Source organism: Pseudonaja textilis, chromosome 2 (genome assembly GCF_049901715.1).
Source record: "Pseudonaja textilis isolate UNSWEBS1 chromosome 2, rPseTex1.2, whole genome shotgun sequence".
NCBI lineage: Eukaryota > Metazoa > Chordata > Lepidosauria > Squamata > Elapidae > Pseudonaja > Pseudonaja textilis.
Window position 1 is genome coordinate 205201785 of NC_141991.1, and position 20590 is coordinate 205222374.

The window sequence follows — 20590 nt, forward strand, 5'->3', positions numbered from 1 at the left end:
ATGATGGGGAACAGAATTTGAGCTAAATAGATGTAATATTTGTAGTTTCACATGTTGTTGAAAAGTAGTTCTTAATGTTAGAGTCATGCTCTCACTGAATGCAGTATATAATACACATATAGCACTTATCTTAAGTTCTTCTTCACACTACTGGTACAGTTTTGTTTCCTAGAATCACACTTTCTTAGCCTGGTTGTAAAATGTATTAGAAGCGCTGAAGTGGTTTAATCCAGACAAGTGTACTGAACTGAAAGTGTGTGTGTGTGTGTGTGTGTGTGTGTGTGTGAATGTGTGTATATGTATATATGTGTGTGTGTGTATATATAATTATGATTATTATACATACATACAATAAACAAAACCAAATTACATACACTGCAATTGAATTGTTCAAAAATATTATGCATCCTAAGTCATAACTCAAATACATCTTATTTAAACAGTAGCTATTATTTAAGTGATTCATGTCATGTAAGTTGAGAATGTCTTTTTGCTGTTGTGCTTTACATCTCAACATTATAAAATATGATTAATTGGAACTATAAAAATAATGCAGGCAGTTTTGCATCATCTCTAAGACTTCAGTATCATGCTGCCAATTCCTTTATGTGTAGGCTAGATTCTAACACATTTTTTCCAAGCATAAATTACCAAGACTAGCAATAACCAGGCTCATGTTTTATGTAATGGTGTTGTGACCAGTCCTTTAATTTAGTAATTCCATAATTGAAAATAAAATTATTAGAAAAGATATAAACACTATCAGCTAAAAAGATATGCACCAAACTCTTCAGGATGGCAAACTTAGAAAACAAGAACCACTTGACTTTCTAGAAATGTGTATAATGTTGGTATACTGAAAGGTTGCTAAAACAGTTTTCCTGCTCAATTTATATCTACAATAATGTAATTAAGGCACAGTCACTCTCAGTCTCTTTTTTCCCCCCACTCTCCCCCTTCTTGATGATTTTTTTTTCAATAGTCCTATATTCTTATATTTTCCAGGGCTGGCTAGAAAGTCCATCACACTATGTTTTTTCAGATACATTCCTAACATGATAAAAAAAAATGTATGGCACTTTCTCTTTAGCTATGGCAAGCATTTTCATAAACTTTAATAACATTGAAAACTGATACAGAGTAAGTCTGCTAAATAAAAAAAATAGACCCTTAAAAAGTTAATGTAAATGCACATCTAATACAGTATATAGGAAGCTATTTAATCATGATCAGATTATTTGTCTATGTAGCCAATATTATTTGTTCTGACAGTCAATGTTTGTGTGGGTAAGTCAGCTGTGTGGGTAAACCAGATAGGAATCACAACCAAATGAGCTAATTCTTCATTATTGTAATGTTAGATTGACAGAATCTTGCAAGGCTAAAGCACATTTCTCCTTTCTGTCTACTTTACTGCTGAAGAAACTAGCAGGAATCTTTTCTGAGCCTATTGCCCCTCCCACTGTCCAGTTGCAGGCTATGGTGTCTCTTATCTGATGATTCCCAAGGCAGTATCTCCTCTTGCTACTTTTTCCAAGGTCCTTTCTACATACCATCACATCACCCTTCCCTTCAGATGCATTTTGAATATCGAAGGGTATTCTAGAGCTTGCATAGACACCTTTAGTTTATGTATTGCTTCTATATCTATGAAATATACAAAAGCAGAAAGTTTCACCTTCTGCCTGGAATCTAAAGTAACTATAAGGAAAGTAATTAAATATGCTTGTCTAAAGTTGATTGTCTGAGCTTTCCTTAAATGGCGGTGTGCCCCCTTTCAGAGCTCCTGGGAGTTGGGCCAGCAAAGTTTCCCTGCTGTGCTTCTTTGAAGTAAACTGGGCACTTGTTGGATACATGCTCTGTTGATTTACAGGTTCTGCATCTCATTGCTGTGTCAGATGCTGGTGCTTTTACTAGGCATGATCTGGACATGCATCCATGGGCCCTGCAGTAAAAATGCTGCACCTGATCCCCTCTTCATTGTTTCTCTCCTAAGGATAGGGATTTCTTGGTTGTTCTGATTTGTATGAGTTCTCCTGCACTGGAATCCAAGATGCTATTAAGATGGGTGGTATTGTGGAAGTCAGGCTGTAGCTTAATTTCCCCTTATAGTCCCTTCCCTGCCTTAACTCCTCCAATTGGGAATCTATTTTGCATACCTTTGGTATAATGTAGAGTATTTGAGGTGCCTTGCCTCATCAGCTTTTCTCTTAGGTGGTCAGTGAACACTTCTCTGAACTGGTCATTTCACTACATCACCATAAAATGTCAGAAATAAATGACTTTACTCTTGTTTTTGGAACTCACAACTAGCAGTGATTCTCTAACGGGATCCCCAAAGTATCCTCTGAGTTTATGCATGAGGTCCTGATAGTTGTCCAACATCAGATTGTTTCCTTCAATGAATGATAGTGCCTACATAGCTGCTTCTTCCTTCAGCAAACTCAGTACAAAAGTCACTTTTGTATGATCAACTGGAAACTCCACCAGTCTACATGTCATAAACATTTCACATTGAGTGGTAAATGTCTGGAATTGATCCTGGTCTCTCTGAAATTTGCCAGCAAACTCCCATGGAAATACTAGAGTATTGACTGAGCTGCAGGTTGTTTTGCTACCACAGGTTGGGGTAAATCCTGCCCCAGTTGTTGCGTTAGTTGTATCATGATATTCATTTACTGTAGGTGTTCCAATAATGCTGTTACTAAACACTCAGCAGTAGAAAAATTCCTTGAAGATTGGAGTCCATTCCTGAAATTCCTCCCTTAGTAAGTAATTAAGAGACTTGCAATATTGATGTTGGCCTCATGAGCAGAGGTAGTATTCAGCCAGTTCGGACTGGTTCTGGCATACCGGTAGCTGAAATTTTTACTAGTACAGAGAACCGGCAAATACCACCTCTGGCTGCCCCCCCTTTTCTGTTCTATATTCAGGGGTGGGATTCAAATTTTTTAACAACTGTTTCTGTGGTCATGGCTAAGTTGGTGGGATGGCTTAGTGATCATGTTATTGGCTGGGTGTGGCCAACTCAATATCACTCACATTAAGGCATGCATCTCCTTTCCTGGCCTCTCATGACTGTGGGAATGCTGCAACAGTCATAAGTGTGAAAAACGGTCATGTCACTTTTTTCAGTGCCATTGTAAGTTTGAATGGTCACTCCACACAAGCAAAGTACCAGCAAAGGAGGGAAAAAAACTCCAGAGAGGTTCCTGAGACAAGAAGTCTAGTCCTGCCAAGAATGTAATAAGGGTTAATGGAGAGGCAGTTTCTGTAAGCAACACCAGAATGTTTCCTTCCTGCCATTCTTACAGGATTAGGCCAGTAATTTCTTCTAACAACTGGTTCTCCGAACTGCTTAGAATGTTAACAACTGGGTCTAGCGAATAGGTGCGAACTGGTAGAATCCCACCCCTGCCTATATTCCCTTGTTTTTTAGCTCAGCTGATTCGCGTGGCAGAGCGGATTGCCATGACTCAGCTGAGCAAAAAACAGCTCACCTCACTAGCACTGACACCAGAAGGCGGTTCTTGAGTGCTGTGTGTGCACGCGAAGAGTGCTGTCATGATAGAACCAGCAGGAAAAAAATTGGAAACCCACCACTGCTCATGAGGTAAGCCAGACAGAAATCACAACCGGGTGAACTAATTCTATTTTATTGTAATGCTACATTGAAAGAATCTTGAAAGACGGAAAGTATAATTCTCCCTCCTATCTCTTTTACTGCCCAATAAATTAGGGAGGGTCTCTTCAGAGCATCTTGCCACTCCCCCTATTCAGTTGTGGACTATGCTATTACCTCTTGGACCATTCCTTTGGCAGTGTCTTTTTGCCCAGTCTATCATAGATTCCATTACAATGACTTTCTAGGATCTCAATCAGAGCTCTTCCCATAACTCAGGAGTCTCCAAACTTGGTAACTGTAAGATATGCGGACTTAAATTCTCAGAATTCTTCAGCCAGCATGGTGATTCTGAGGAATTCTGGGAGTTGAAATCTACAAGATAAAAAGTTGCCAAGTTTGGAGACACCCCCCCCCCCATAACTAACTTCTGATCTTTAAAGACAGCTTTCTCCAACTTACCAACTTCAAGATACCACCGCCATACCTAGTCAACATAGGAAGCAGGTTAGAGAAAGAAGAGTCATAGTTCAATCTATGTGAACAGTATTCTGTTGACCAATCCTGGCATGGAAGCTCAGCATATACTAAACCACTAAGTTTAACATGATTCTATCATGTCAATAAACAAAAATAAAGTTGTATGAAATTATAACAAAGTCAGCATCAGAGTATAAGTATAGAGCATGTTCAATGAAGTGCAGTTAAGACAAAGGTGCTTGGAAAAAAATAGAATAGAACAGAACAGAACAAGAATTTTTTATTGGCCAAGTGTGATTGGACACACATGGAATTTGTCTCCGGTGCATAAACTCTCAGTGTATATACAAGCAACAAATAATAAAATCATGATTATAAGCATAAAATACACTCATTGTAAATTTTAAGATAAAACATTCAATGATAGTCCCAGGATACTAAATCAGCAATCAACATAAATCATACTAGGATTCTAAATAAAGCAATTAATATAAATTGCAAGATACAAGCAACAAAGTTATAGTCATAAGAAGATAAGGAATAGGTAATAGAAAAGATTAGAAGCATAATAGTAATACAACCCTACTAGGCAGTTTGGCAGTGTTGTGGGGATTAGCAGTTTAGCAGAGTGATGGCATGGGGGAAAATTGTCCTTGTGTTTAGTTGTTTTGGCATGTTATGCCCTATAGTGCTGTCTTGAGGGAAGAAGTTGAAACAATGAAGAACATTGCTGTGTATGTTTAGCCCAGTGCAGATAAGACTATGGAGACAGTTCTCTTCAAATAGCCAAAGAATGATTAACAGAATACCGGAAATAATTGTTCACCAGAAACAATGGATTTAAAGGAAACATTTTTTTACTGTAAGAGCTGTTCAACAATGGAACAGACTGCCTTGGAAATTGGTAGATAACTATTTTTTTAAGAATTCAGTGGTAACAGTTTTCTCTACTATGCAAAGGGTTGAACCAGATGATCTCCAAGGTGAATTCTAAGTCTTACATTCTATGGTGCTTTGTTCATCATGGTGGCAAAAACAAAACTCAACCAATATACATTCATCAAAATATGTTGATCAATTGCGCACACAGAGTTGTCTTTTTAAGAAGGCAACTGCTGGATGATGAAATTGTCACCATGATGAAACTGTTACTGGTTAAGCACAAAACCCCTTTCCCATGTCTCAAGTAGAAGAGAGACAAGCCATTAAAAACAAACCGAAAACTTGGTACTTTTGTTTTGTTTTATTTTTTATCCTCCAAAGTAACCAGCAATTAAGTCAACGCACAGAAAATTTTCAGAGACTAAAGATCCAATGACACCACTTCCTTTGAAATACAGGCAGACAAAGTAGATAAACAAGGGGACAGTCCTTCAGCTGACTGTGTTGAGGGATACATACAGCCCAAGGAAGGAGGGAGTCCAAGCCCATCTCAATCAGATTACTTGCCTATCTTCCTGACTTGGGACCTGACTGAAGAGAGATGTTGCAATCAATTTACTAAATGTTGGCACTTTAGGTTTCAGGTCAAATAAGTTTTTGGACTATATAAGTTTACATGGATAGGAATAAGCAATTGCATTTATTTAGAACACTTCCTCAGCATGAGATGCTGGTGATGACATGGCTCAACCCCTTTCTGGACACTGCACACTATAAACCTGTTATTGCTAACTTCATAGGTTGCTGTTTAATGTCTGACTTTTGTGAGCTTGTGCATTTATAAAAAGAAAAGGTTTGTATCTTAGGCCTTTTCCTAATTGCATCTAACCATCGTACAAACATGCCCTGACAACATCATTTTTCAGCTGTGTCCCCAGCCTTCATCTTGTTCCAAGCCCAAGAGTGAAACAGACGTAAGTTGTCCTTAGCGTTTCCCCTCTTATTCTAACGCCAACCAAGCACAGCCTCAATATATACAAAAATTGTTAGCCTTTGTCAGCTATTACTTTGAAAAGAAATCAGGTGATGGGTTTCAGTACAGACAAGAAAGGCAGACAAAGGGAGCAATTGGGAGACAATGTTCAGTGATTCAAGGGTGGCTGGAGAACATTTTACCTCAACAGTTTTTTTTTTTTTTAAAAAACTATGGTCTATTTCAATGTCATCCCTTTCCTCAAATTTCTAAGATGTGCTTTCCAATTCCAAGAACTGAGTTATACACTGTAAAATTACATGTCTAATATTATGTCCTAATCTGCCCTAGCTCAATAACCATTTTTGTCTGATGTAACTATTCCTATAAATACAACATTCAAAAATGCATACCATGAGAAGTCTTGATTTTTAATTTAGAGATACAGAATTAGCTTTGCCTAGAAATCATTCCTATGTTCTCTACCATAGAACACCTCCCACAGCACCTAAGCGGGCAAAACTAACTGATGCATTTCAATGAAAAATAATCACATACAATCCATGTTTAATTGCATATTTTTTTGGCATATTATATCAGTCCTAGTGTTAAAAAAAACTAACAGTTAAATAATTGTTAGCCACCACTGTTATATAACCAGTTGCTTATAGTTTATAATATTAGCCTACCCACCAGATAATGGGACTGCCAAATGAAGGATTAGCAGATACATAAATTTCCCAAAACCACAATTACAGCAATGATCCATATAATCACTATAAACAATATGTAACTTGGCTTACATTTTTCAGTAAAAATATTTGTTATGTCTAATATATTCTTTTTAAAAAATCATGAATTCCAGAAAAATATATGTACTTTTATATTTGTTGATAATATCTAGGAGGTTAGAGGTATGTAGGTAATTATTGCTTCAGGAATGAAAAACTTAACTGAAGGTATTATTTTATATCTCAGATTCTTCCAAGTGAAAGGTTATCATATCATATGCTTCCCATCCTGCAGTTCAAAGGAGAATGTTTAAGGAAACCTAAAACAATTGCAGCAGTCTAGCATCTTATATGGAAAATACTTTTGCAATCCAAAGACTATGGCAGATAGGTTGATAAGCTTCTCTAGCCTGCTTGGCTTCCTTCCTTCTTTCTTTTCTTCCTTCCTTCCTTTTCTCCCTTCCTCTCCCCTTCCTTCTGAAATCTTACCACTACACCTAACTGGTTCTTTTCTCTAGTGTGGCCACAACTAGATGTGTAATCTCCAGGCCTATCAGTGTTGACTGGGAATCCTAGAAGTTGTAACACAATTTCTGATAGAAATGTGTCAGAGTATCTGTCATTCCAACACAAATGACAGATATTAAGTTGAAGAAGGCTGCTCCATAACCTGCTGGTTATTTCTTCCACCCTTCTCTCATTTTGTTTATCTATCCAGAATGCTGGTAAGTTCTACAAACCTTGAAACTTTCCCTGCTATTTTGAAATCTTTTGAGTGGCTTAACAAAAACACTCCCCAAATCTGGATTTGGCATCTTTATTATAACTTATGTGCAAAAAAAATGTTCTGAGATCAAATTGTGTAATCAAATACACTTATTGAGTAATAACAACTTTGCAAGAAACAACTGTTTATTGACTGTCATATTTTCAATCAAGTAGATGTTTACTACCGCAATACATTGTATACAAAATATTTATCTTTCAATAGAAGATCACAAAGAAAATACGCTGTATAGAGTCCAGTAAATTTCTAAGTTGACTATCAGGTCTTAAAATAAGAGGCAAAGGGAAAAAAGCTTCTGGTTATCATGACTAATCTATAATTAGCATATGAGTCTTCTTTTAAAGATAAGCCATCTCTTACACTTTGGTGCATGATTGACCTTGAGTGGACAGACACATTTTATTTTAGTGAACAGAGAATATAGATATTCAAGTACATGCCTCTTGTCAATTATTGTTGTTAAAATCTGCCTATGCCACACTTGGACAATCAATTTTGTAAATGGTTGCAATAATCAAGGAAATTGCCTAATTTATAAATCTTCACCTACAGCATTTTAATGGATTCTTACATTTTCATGCTGATGCCTTCGAAGTTAAATGAATTGTTGTCCAAAATGTCATTGAACAAAATGATAGAAACATTCAGTCTTGTAAGTTACTGTATCTCATGGATATTCAAACCCTCAAAACATAATCACTCATTAGTGAATTACACGATAGCCTTCCATTACAGAACTGCAGAGCATGTTTCCTTCCAACCAAATCTTTGATAAAACCAGTGGAGCAACAGCACTGATGCTTGGAAATTATTAAACTTTATTGAAGTAGAATAAAAAGTCAGATGACATTGCTAAAATATTTTTTATTTCCTTCTTTCTAAGCCTCAAAATGAATGAAAGGATGAATGGCATATTTTCCCCACCATTAGCCTAACAGATAATATTGTTATCATAAAGCAAACATTGTTTTCCAGATAATAAAATGAAATGAAAAGAGACACTTTGGATATTGTACATGGTAAAATATTGATGGCATAGAGAGTTTTCCTTCAAATAAAGGGAATCCCTCAAATTAAATTACAACTGGTACCCCTTTCTCTTACTGATCATTAAATCTGCACATTCTACATGTTTAGACATGGTTATACACAGATTGCTATTCTTTGTTAAATCTTAAGCAATTGATTTGAGTCAATGTTGGGCTGTCAGTATTTTACTTACTGCTCAATCTCACTAACCTGACATTTATGGTTTACTGATTGGCCTCTGTCAGTGATGGTGGCTGTAAATTCACTTTGAAAAGCTTTGTGTTAACAGCCTTAGCCAGGCTCCGAGAAGGGTACGAGCAGGCAGCTGACAATTGCTCGACCTTCTGCCCTTATTACAGTGAGTAAATCAGGCTTTGAGCTATTAAGCTGGAGCCTGAGGCCTACACAAAAAGGATTGACATGACTAAAGGTCAACCTCTGTCACACATGTGTAACAATTTGGATAATGGAATTCACTAAGTTATTGGGGAGGGGGAGGGAAAAAGATGGCCATGACTTAGAAACGGAGCAAATGCTGGCTGCAATTCCATGCTTCTTTGCAGGAGAAGAAGACTTGGGTAATAGTTATTCCAAAGCAGCCATATTTAAATTCAAGGGGGGGAAATCTACAGGACCCAAAAAGAACACTGGGTGAGAATGAGCAGTGGATTTGCAAGGCAATTCTACAATATTTCTACCATGACAGATTCTATATGACAACCCAGAACAGGAATAGGATTTTTTTATCTGCTCATACTATCGCTTTCATGCCAATATCAGATATATTGTTAGCTTTGATTACATTAATACTAATATCACAGAATGTAACTATGTTGTGCTTGGTGTGGAAAAAAATGCTATGGCTTTAATAAGATATCCTTCTAAATCAAGACTTAGCTGTTTCATACAAAACAGTTCAGAAATTACAGATATCAGTGAAGTGGAGGAATGGAAATAAATTAGAGAACTCTTTGCATATTTAAAAACTATTGGATTGGATTGGATTGGGTTAGGTTAGGTTAGGTTAGGTTAGATTAGATTGATGATAGATAGATAGATAGATAGATAGATAGATAGATAGATAGATAGATAGATAGATAGATAGATAGATAGATATAATAAGGCCGGGTCTTAAGGCCGGGTCTTATTTTTTTTTGAGCCCCGAAAAAATGGTTAGGCCGTCTTTTCGGGGGTGACTTAATTCCCCCCCTTGCATCTTCGGGCGCGTGGGCAGCGATGGCTTGGATGTTGACCTCGGCGTTGGTGGGGCACTTCATATTGGGGTCAACGCAGGCAGCACCATATCCGGGTGTGCAACAAAAGTACTTCCTAACGGCAAGCCCCCCCCACCATTCCCCCCCATTTCGCATGTTTTAATATAGGCCTTAATTGGGGGGGGGGGGGCTTAATTTCATTTCATGCCTATAAAACATGCTGGGATTTCCTATTGGGGGAGGCCATATTGTTGGACAAACAGGGTAGATAGATAGAGCTATAACAATACCTATGTAACTAAAATACAATCCCACCTGAGGTGCAGAGATATAACAGGCCAATCGTAAAAATCTGTAATCAGAAGTCCTATTGTATCGAATGGTATATATTTCCAAATAATTGTATGCCTTGGAGGGGCAAGCATTCTAACTGGATGACTATTTTTGTAACCTGTTCTGACACAATACATATGATGCAATTGCTATAGCCCTACCCCACAAAAGAAAGCTTATATGTAATTTATCATTTTAACACTTAAAAATGTATTTCTTTTGATTCATATGAAACAAATGCAAATAAGTTTATATCTTATTGATAAGATATAAGAAGCAGTGCTTTTATTCCTTGTTTTGCCTGCTGCTAGTGATAAAATCTCATGTCTGTTTTTGCTGAACACAAAAGTAGAAAAAGACATTCAATGATGATGGTTGTTATACTGACAACAGATTAAAGTTCTATCACCATGTTCTATGAGTTTGAATGAATCAACAATTCAGTTACATCTATATTGCACAGAAATAAAACTTGTTGCTTTAAGTCTGACTTACTCCTGATTATAGAGGTTTGGTGATTTCTGTAGTCATTATGTATCCTATTCAATTAAATATTCAAGAATTGAATAAAAACTTTTGATGAAACCTGTGAGGTGGTGATGATGATTTTATTTATTAAATTTGTTTGCTGTCCATTTCATTTCAAAGTGATTCATCAAAGATACAAATCATGTTGGCAATCAGTCAATTATTAACATATTTATCATAAGAAAGTTAATGCATACTTCCAAACAAGGTGAATGTTGAATAGAAAATATATGAACTGAATATATAAAATATATTTTATCAAAACTCATTTTGTTGGCTTGTGGGATAGGTAGCATATAGTCCCCAAAACTGGTGATAAATGTCAGTGAATGTGACAGCACTATGCATTAAATAACAAACTGATAGCCCATTTGATCTAGAGATTAAGGCTAGAAATCAGGCTAGTCTATGAATTCTAGTCCTTCCTTGGGTATGAAAGTCAGCTGGTTTGTTGCTTGAGTTATATATAAAAATAATAAAAGTGTGATAAAAATATTTTTAAAATACACACTTCATTACTGAATGCACATACTGTATCTGGACTGACACTTTCTAAATACATTTTAACAATGGTCATCTATTTGTATACACAAACACACACGTGCACAAGAATTATAGCTGCAGTTTTGCTGACATTTATTTGGAACAAACCCTAGTGAAAACAATTGCCAACCAAAACAATGGAGGAATAACTTAGGACTCTTGCCAAGAAGACTTTTCTAAGTAAATATGCTTTATAAGTCAGATGTGTTCCATTACATTTCACATAAGCAAGAGAATTAAGATGTTGCGATAGGGATGTAATATCCTAATCCAATCTCTAAACTAGTTGAGAAACGAATAGCTGTATACAATTCTGGTTTGCTGCTAATTTCATATAGTAACATCATTTATTTTAGCATTCCTTGTGCATTTTAATAATATTTTTCCCATTCGATCATATTCAAATGAAAGATTGAACCACATATCTACTTTAGCAAGATTATCTAAAGGTGCAAAATATTCTGAAATTTAATTTAGGATCATTTATAAACATCCTATCAGAACTCCTTTTCCTAATCTCCCTAACAACTATTAAAAAGATATCTAAAGTATTTAAAAAGAAGGTGCTTATGGCACATTCCGAGTTTGCACTCAGTACTGCATCAGAATTTTGCACAAACTATTCCACTTTTAGTTACCTTTTAACTTTCATGCCATACTGTATGGTAAATCATATAAACACAATTATAAAACAATTGAGATTTTATGATCTGCAATGAATCACTAGATCTATCTTCAGCCCACCCTCCTTTTCTCTCGATATTGCATGCTGAGGTCCAACGTTATTTCCAAGACCAAATTATCCAGATTTCATCAAAATGATATATTTGAAACAGAGTTGACAAGCAATCAAGAAATACAGAAGGATTATTGAGTAATATAATATTCATCTTAATATAGCTATAGTTTGAAATTAATTTAGGCTATCCTTTACTGCATCTAAAACATAAAGGCAGTTCATGTGTGTCTATCTCTACATTTGTAACTTAGTCTATATTGCAAGAAGGAGGATGATAGGGATTCTATCTTTCCATGCTTTTCATAATTTTTAAACAACTCGTGAGATTGTAAGATTTCAATTGCGTTAAGTAATTACACAATCTTGGAATTCCTGAAATATGCTGATTGCAGATTTCATAAGATTTTAAAATAATCTCTTCTATTAGTTCAAGATGCTGCAAAATCTGGGCAGAGCCCAGAGAATAAAGAACAGGATAAAACTGACTTTGCATTAAACTAAATTAAATATAGCTAAATAGCTTTTCCCATTTGTCATATTAAAGACTATAATTTGACGCAAGACCCAATTCAGATAATGGTTTTAAGTGTGGTGGAAGAAATGTGAAGACACATTTATTTTCAGATTAGCAAATGAGTGTCTGGACTATTTCCTTCAAGCATACTTAAAATGTTCTCTTTATCTTCAACCTTACCTTTGTTGCATTTTAGTTTCCTTTGACATCAAAGGAATTTAGCATCATTCTAGCAGACAAGTCCATTGATCTTAATTGGATTTAAGCACAAATAACTTTCTAAGAAATGAGAACATCCTTTCAAAGTTTTGATACTAAACTTACATCCTAGAAATTTAACTGCTATTAAATCTAAAAGACAAATGTTATATCATTGCAGTGAAGGATCTTGTTGGCTGTGAAATCATACATATATTTACACAGAGGTAAAACTCATTCCCATATAAGCATGAATAGGATTGCAAATTCAATCTATTTCTAAAGAATAAATACATAAATCATTTTTCCAACATTCCTAAATAGCATAAGCATGCCTTATATTTTTGATTATTAAACGAAACTTCAAAAACAATATAGGTATTGGAAATCTTTCAATCAGTAGAGTAATCCTCACTAAATCAGTAAGGTCATAGTCAGAGAGAAGCAAATATTCATTGTTTTTTTGTATGTAAAAATCTGACTAGAATTTGCAGACAGAACATATAGGAATTAATCCTTTGATAGATCAGTTAAAAATAAGCAGCATTTCAGTTCTATGTCCCACATAGTTATACAGTTTCCACTACATGAAGAAGGGAAAGAAGGTTAGGGGCATAATTTGCCATTCACGGGTCTTCAGATCTTAAAGTTTGAAAAACTTTGGTAATGAGACTTTGCAAACCTTTTAAATGTCTATATTATATTCCCATGGAATTTAAAGTGCGCCTTCTATGCATTCCTTGAGTCTGGTCTTATTACAATTTGATGTTAAACAGAAAGTAGAAACCTTGTGCAACTAGATTAATTTATCTCTGGGGAACAAAAACATTAATAACTGAGATAATGTTTTCATATATGTTGGAAGCTTGGTGCAGATCCCTTTTTTTACTAGAAACACTAAAAAAATATCTCATCCTCATCTATAACATCTAATTTTTGGAAAAGTTTATTTACAAGAATACTAGGAAAGAATTAGTTACATTAACTTAAAACAAACACATTAGAAATAATACTGACTTTCAAAGGAATCAATTCCTGTATTAATATTTACTTGTGAAGTTCAGTGCTATTTTTTCTGTTAAACAAATAAATCAGAGCTTATTGTCTTTGCATAAAATTTAACATTTTTTCCCCAGCTAAAAATGGGCCAATGGAAAATTAAAAGAATCACAACAGAAATGAATCATATTCTTGGCTTCCTAAAGAAATTGTCTTTTCCCTGTACTATAAAAAAAAAAAAATCACTTGGCTGATTGATAAAAGACTGTACAATTTCCCAATGAACACCCATAGGTGTCAGACCATCTTGTGAGGTAATGGAATGGTGTTTAATTTACTTCAAACTGCTGTATATTGAACTGTATGGATTACATACAAAGCAAACATTAAATGTGTGGCAGGAACTCTTGCACAGAGAAGCCAAAAAAATGTGTCTACGGCATCCAACTACACATCAAATGAAATAATCCTGATATTTGCCAAATAAATAAAAGATTGCTACATCTGCATTAGAGTTTATTTGCCTCTGTGCTAATCCTTCATTGGTTTTCTAATCATATCAAAAATTATTTGAAGACCATTAAGAATCAGAAATTTTAGGACACGTGAAAAGAATGAAGAGTAAGAAACTGGATTCTTCATTTGTAAAACATTTTGCTGGTTTTTAAGTAGATGTAGTTGAATGTGCCAACCCAGGTTAATCAATAGTGGGGTCTGCTAGAAATTGCCATAAAAGTCTCAAATTGTCGCGTGACCATAAGATGATGCAATCTGCCATAATTGCGAGCCAGTTGTGAAACACTGAATTGCAATCATGTGGTCATGGCATGGGGCAATGTTTGTAAGTTCGAATTTGAGTCATAACTGAAACTCATAACTGAGGCCATCATTAATTTGAACCAGTGTTACGCACAGTCATAGGTCGAGGATTATCTGTATTAATTGCAATTATTTTGTCACCAAAATAATGCCTGCAGACTACTTTCACATTCCCATTATTTATCTGTCTTTTCTCCAAATCCTCTTTAGACCCATTACAACTCAGTGTCTGCAATTCACAAAGTATGGACTTGACCATTCTTGGACCTATACTACCAGTATTTTATTTCCAAAATGGCAAACATTCTGGCTCAATTATACTTCAATACAAATGTTATCTAGCTTTACCTACCCAAGCATATATATATGAAAGGAATCAAGAAAAAAGCAAAAAGTGCAAGAAAAGAAAAATGTTGAAAAAGAGACAAGAAAAAATATATACCAAGTGGCTTCAAATATTCTTCACAGCAGTTACAAATATATTTTAATTTGTCTTTCTAAAGTTACATCATATTAATCTTCCTTCTATAATCTATCCTAACTCATCATCAAAACCATAAGTCACAAGTTCATTTTTTCATGCTTATCCAAAAAAATCCATAGGAGGAAACCAGTTACCTGATTGTAAATAATGTAAATAATGTAAATTAGGTAAATAACATCTTTTCTCTAACCAAAGAAGTCAATTTATCCATTTCAGCAAGATCTGAAAACTTCTTTCATAGTGTGTAGTCTCAAATCCAAGCTTCTTTTCCTCCATCCAATACTACACTGCCTGATTGTTTGACTGATTCTTTTGTTGAATGTTATATTGCCATAACAATGTAAGACTAAACCAAGACTAAACCTTTACATTTCCTTCTAAGCCTTTATATTCAGTTACTGCATTATATTGTATCCTACTAACTGTATATACAGCCTTAAATGTACCCATTTCCCTCTCTCCTTAGTTTATTTATGGTAAATCTATATTTGAGATATGGATTTCTTTCTACATAGTGTAGCAAAGATGCAGTTCTTCTTCTCATTCTCTCCACACAATTCTGATTCACCCTCTGATCATCTCCCATATCATTACCATGTTCTCTGTCTTTGATTGTCACATCTTATGTCTCTCATTTTTATTAACTTGAAAAGACACTCAACTTTAATACTTGCACTAGTTTTTTCCTCTTCTAACCCAATTTTTTTTATTGCATACAATGTAATGTGGTGTGCCAATGAATGAACAGCAGAACACTTGATTCATAAGCTTTTTTGTTCCTTCTGTCTATTAATGAGACAGAAGGTCTTGCTTCATTTTGTCTCACAGGAAAATTTAATGTTGGTTTACTAGTCAGAATCAAAATACGATTTAACATAGAATAGATACAAAACTATGGTTCAGAGTCCCCACACTAAAATTCCAGAATGCTACATCAAAATGCTACATCAAGGCAAGAGGACGAATTTCCAGCTTCCTAAAATACAGTTTTAAGAATTTGGAACTATTATCTGAAAAAAAGCCTTTAAAAATCACAGTGCATGTAAACCTAATCAACATGCTTTTGTCAACCAGTAAAACATTGTACTCAGTAGAATATATGCTACCGTAGCTAAGAGAAAAAATTGCTTAAATAAATATAGCTTTAATGGGACACCAGATTTGGCTCAAAATCCAGCTGATTGCCAAATGGAAGTGTTTTCTGTTACCTCTCTTCTGCCATCTAGTGGTTGTGCAGATTTTGCAGGACTTACTTTCAGATATTTTTCACTTTTAGAAAAAACAATAAAAAGGCCTATTTTCTCCCTGCTCAAAATATTTGTGATAAAAGCTTTACACAAAATGTCACTTTTTAAAACTACTACAATAGCCAGAAGCTCACTTGTTTCAGAATCTAATTAATTTTACCATTTCCATTGGTTCCTTATGACTGCTAATAATATGAAAAGATTGGACGGAAATGCCATACTGAGGATGAAGAGGCTCAGATGTTCCATGCTAATACTGTGAGTGCACAAACTGAAATCTACCATTTTATTGACAATAAAAACAAATGAAATCAACATCTCACAAAACGAAGCTCCCATTTGGATTTTAACCTGTGACTTACTTCCCAGAGATGCTGAGTGTTTCTCGCTCCTGTTTGCACCTTTTCTGGCAGAAGGAGAACTCCCTGGAAAGGCCCAATCCATGTTCCCTGTTGAATCCTCTGGGCTGCACAGATGCCATAGGCCAAGCCAGGAACAGTGCTGGTGCACAGACATACTTCTCGTGGCAGATCCCGAAGCCATTCCGGAATCTCAGGGGGAGGAACTGCTGCTGCCGCACTACTAGTTCCCACCAGGCGGCGCAGAGAGTGCAGAGGTCCATGCATGGGACATTCTCCATTTCTGTTATCGGCACACATGTCACACCCTGTGAAGACAAAGAGAATGGCGAATGTTAAAGTGCGGTTCTGATTTCTAGGCTGATAAATAAGAATTCATCCACTACATTTTAAATGCAAATATCTTAGAAAAAACATAGGAATAGATTTGTTGAGCACTCTTGCTTGGAGAACTGATAAATAAAGCACGTTAAAAGAGCTTGCCTAGACACCTCACCCCAAAATATGACAGAGACCATGCTCAAAACAGTGGCTTGGACTGAGCAGAGAGAAAGGCAACCAAGTCCAGAGCATGCATTGCCACAGATAGTGGAGCATTTATCTAGAATGGCATACAGCAAGTAGGCTGCAAGTTGAGGCATGGACTAGTAGTATAGAAAGGTGTCCGAGGTCAGAAGCCTGCTGTGTTTAGATATGATACAAAATATGGCTGTCACTTGCAGTGATGGAGGGGTTGATTGCCCCCCTTTACTCAAAGAGTAAAAATATTGGACTAGCTTTGCATCTAAACCAATTTATATGAAAGGCAGTTCTATTGACTGGAATGAGATTTATTTTCTAGGAAGTCTACACTGGGCAGCACTGCATCTTACTATCTTCCAACTGATTTGTAGATTAAAACTAAAGAGGTTTATTTTAACAAAGCATTCAGCATCAAGGCCTGGTTCGCACATATAAATCAAGATTTATTATGTCCTTCATAATACACAAACTATGATTTATTTGGAACAAAGAATCATCCAAATTAGAGCTTTCCACACCCTGGGTTGATTTAACAATTTTTTAAATTCTAAAACGTTGCATTATTAATTTGCACATAGCCAAAGGTATGAAATTACATTTTTCCCCATTACTATTTCAGTTACATTGGATTACAGTTAATATCTAATAAAGCATACAGCCTTTTTAATATTGGGGTGGTCTTCAAAATGACCGCCCCAAAAAGGCTAATGTTAAAGGGTTTTTAAAAAACCATATGAAACCTTTTTATAATTCTCTCAGGCACTATATCCTCCAAAGCTGTAGAACTATAGTTTTGCTAATTTATTATATTATGATTTTACTGTATGTGCTGTCATTATTATTCCTATTATTGATTTCATATTGGCTTTTCTAGAATAGATTTCTATTAATTTGCAAGCTACACAAAGAGCGATGGTTATTGGATGTCTTAGAAAGCAACAAATTAATAATTTTATTAATACAAAATACTGCTGCAACAAATGGGCAACATCTTTATGTTACATTAAATTTTTAACTGATAATCTTGAATAAAGAGAATTTTATAAGGGTTTTTTTCTATTTCAAGTCAATAGTTTCCACATTATTTATATATTTTAAGGTCTGGACTTCCAAGAACATTGCTTATTCACAGAAATATATTTTGCAAATAAAATAAAAATGAACTTCTTTGAATTAACTACAGTCCCTAGCATATTTGGGACATTAAAACACAATGAAAGGTTTCAAATGCTGTTCCAGAAATATATTCAAAAAGTAATGCTTGTTCTTTATTTACATAGTAATTCCTTTCACCCCAATAATTTTGCATCATATACATCTTGCAGCTAAAAATAAAACAAAAATATTCACTAGTTGGTTGGGGATTTGGTGGTCTAAACCATAAATTTGAAATAAGTATGCATCCTGGAACCACAAGTAATAAGCCTAGTAGAATTGATATAGTTTTCTTTCCTCCTGTGTCAAATAAATTTTAGTCAAGTTTAATGTTTCAGAGAGCACAAAAATCCTTTCTATTCAACACAGTTATCAATTATATAATTAAAATCTACCCTTTATTCTGCTGTTACTAAACTAGCAGCTACTATTTAGTTTCAAAACCATTTTCCAATAAATTGCTCAAAGGGTGAATATAAATTTCATTTTCTTTACAGTCACCTATATCAGCAATCTACAACCTTGCATCTTCAAATCTGTCATATTACAATTCCATCATCCCCAGCCAACCTTAAGTAGCTGGGGTGGTTGGGAATAAACTTGCACATTTGCAAAGACCCAGGTTAAGAAACATACACATTATACATTGCAATTTGAATAATCCTATAAAAATAGGTTTGTTTTGGAAACAGTAGTAAGTTCTTGGTTTTTTGATGTCATTTTAGTTTCAAATCCATAAAATACTGGTGACAGTTGAAAAAGTAGGCATGCAGAACCTTCTTAGGTACACGAAAATAAGTGTGGATAGATACCAACAGAAAATTCATTTGAAGAGGTTCATGTTTTTCGGTCAGTATATTTATGATCCAAGTAGTCAGATCACTTTCAAGTGCAACATTCTTGATCCCTCAGTTCTGAAACCATTTACATCTATCCATAGTGTAAACAAACCCTTCCAACATTTTCCTCCCACCATGTCCTCATCAATGTTATCATCATGTTCCTTTCCATGAGGGAGACAGGGTTGATTTTTCCTCATCTGCCAGCATTGAAGAATTGTTTTCCTCCTTCATTTGACATAGCCACAGGCAAGCTCAAAACTTGTTAGCCTTTGGAGGGAATTCAGATATTAGGCAGATACTACAAAGACAACAGGGAAAGGGCAGGATTCAGCAGTGGGGACAATGACTTCATTTTGGTACAGTTTTCTGCTAACACAAGGATAAGTAGATAGCAGTATAACTTAGTGGTGAGGAAAGACCCATAAACTAGGGTGCTTACAAAAGATGATTCTTAATTCTAGAACTCAAAATATATTTTCTTGGCCATTCTCTCCTTTCCTGCTTAATAGATATATTTAAACAGCAAAATAAAAGGAAGTGATGGACTTTCATAAATTTCCATAACTGGGGCCCACGACTTCACAAAAAAAGCCTTGTTAAGCATTTAAACTACAGCTTGGTGGGTCTGACATCCTACACATCCTGCAGCCAACTGGAGGATGGGAGGGACAAGGAAAGATTAAACGGCCAAGGTTGTAGATTGTTCCCATTCCAACCTAAGTCATTACATTTATATGCAATGTAGGAAAATTTATATAGGAAAAAAAATATGATTATACAAGCATTTAACTTTGCTATACCTAATAATTATCATTCCTCTTCATGAATAAGTTTCATATATAACCCTCTTTACATGTTGAACTACTCGAAGTTAGTTTAATTGTTGGCTTTGATGAACTTTAAATCTATTTAAATTCTAGACCAAGAAAATATACTTCTACCTTCAAGGCCTCGTACCATTGATTCTTTAGGACAATTTTCAATGCACATCGATCAATGCTGTTCAATCTTTTAATTTTAGACTACTCTCCCTGGATGGAATATGAACAGGCAAAATAAATCCTGAAGCAAATGATACACAGGACAGCAAACAAATCTAGGGAAGACCCCAGCCTTCTTTTCACTAGTACACAACAGCTAGATTGGCGGGTAGCTACCTGCTACCTTACATAGCTAAAAACACTTAGCCATCAGAAAGCTTTCTCTCTTGCCTGATGCCATGTTCTACACAGTATTGGATGGTAAATAAAGAAAAATATCCTTGGCTTTGCACTTGTGATTCCGGAAAGGAGGAAACTACAGAACTTATTCTATTTATTGCTCTGTTTTCAGAGATGTTTGAATCAGATTCATACTACCTCTGGTCAGTTGGATATCCCAATTATGCAGATTCAGCCTATGTCTAGCGGCTGCTCATAGACAAACTACCTTTTGTTACAGTGCATGTAAGCAGGTTTTGTGCAGCAGCATGGAAGATCTACCAAACCCTGATGGGACAATTTTCCCGCATGCAATCTCTGTAATTATAATTTACATATATTTCAGATATTTTCATTTGTAATTATAGGTGTTCTTATCTCTAATGTTAGT

At 35.3% G+C, this 20590-nt stretch overlaps 1 protein-coding gene across 1 annotated transcript in view; it reads right to left on the reverse strand.

Moving 5' to 3' along the window:
• The window catches only part of PRDM6 (PR/SET domain 6), a 77793-nt gene that overhangs the window by 44219 nt on the left and 12984 nt on the right, over positions 1 to 20590 (reverse strand). Inside the window, exon 2 of the mRNA XM_026714656.2 lies at positions 16485 to 16789. Coding sequence (XP_026570441.1) covers positions 16485 to 16789 — 305 coding nt within the window. The remainder of the gene's footprint in view (positions 1 to 16484; positions 16790 to 20590) is intronic.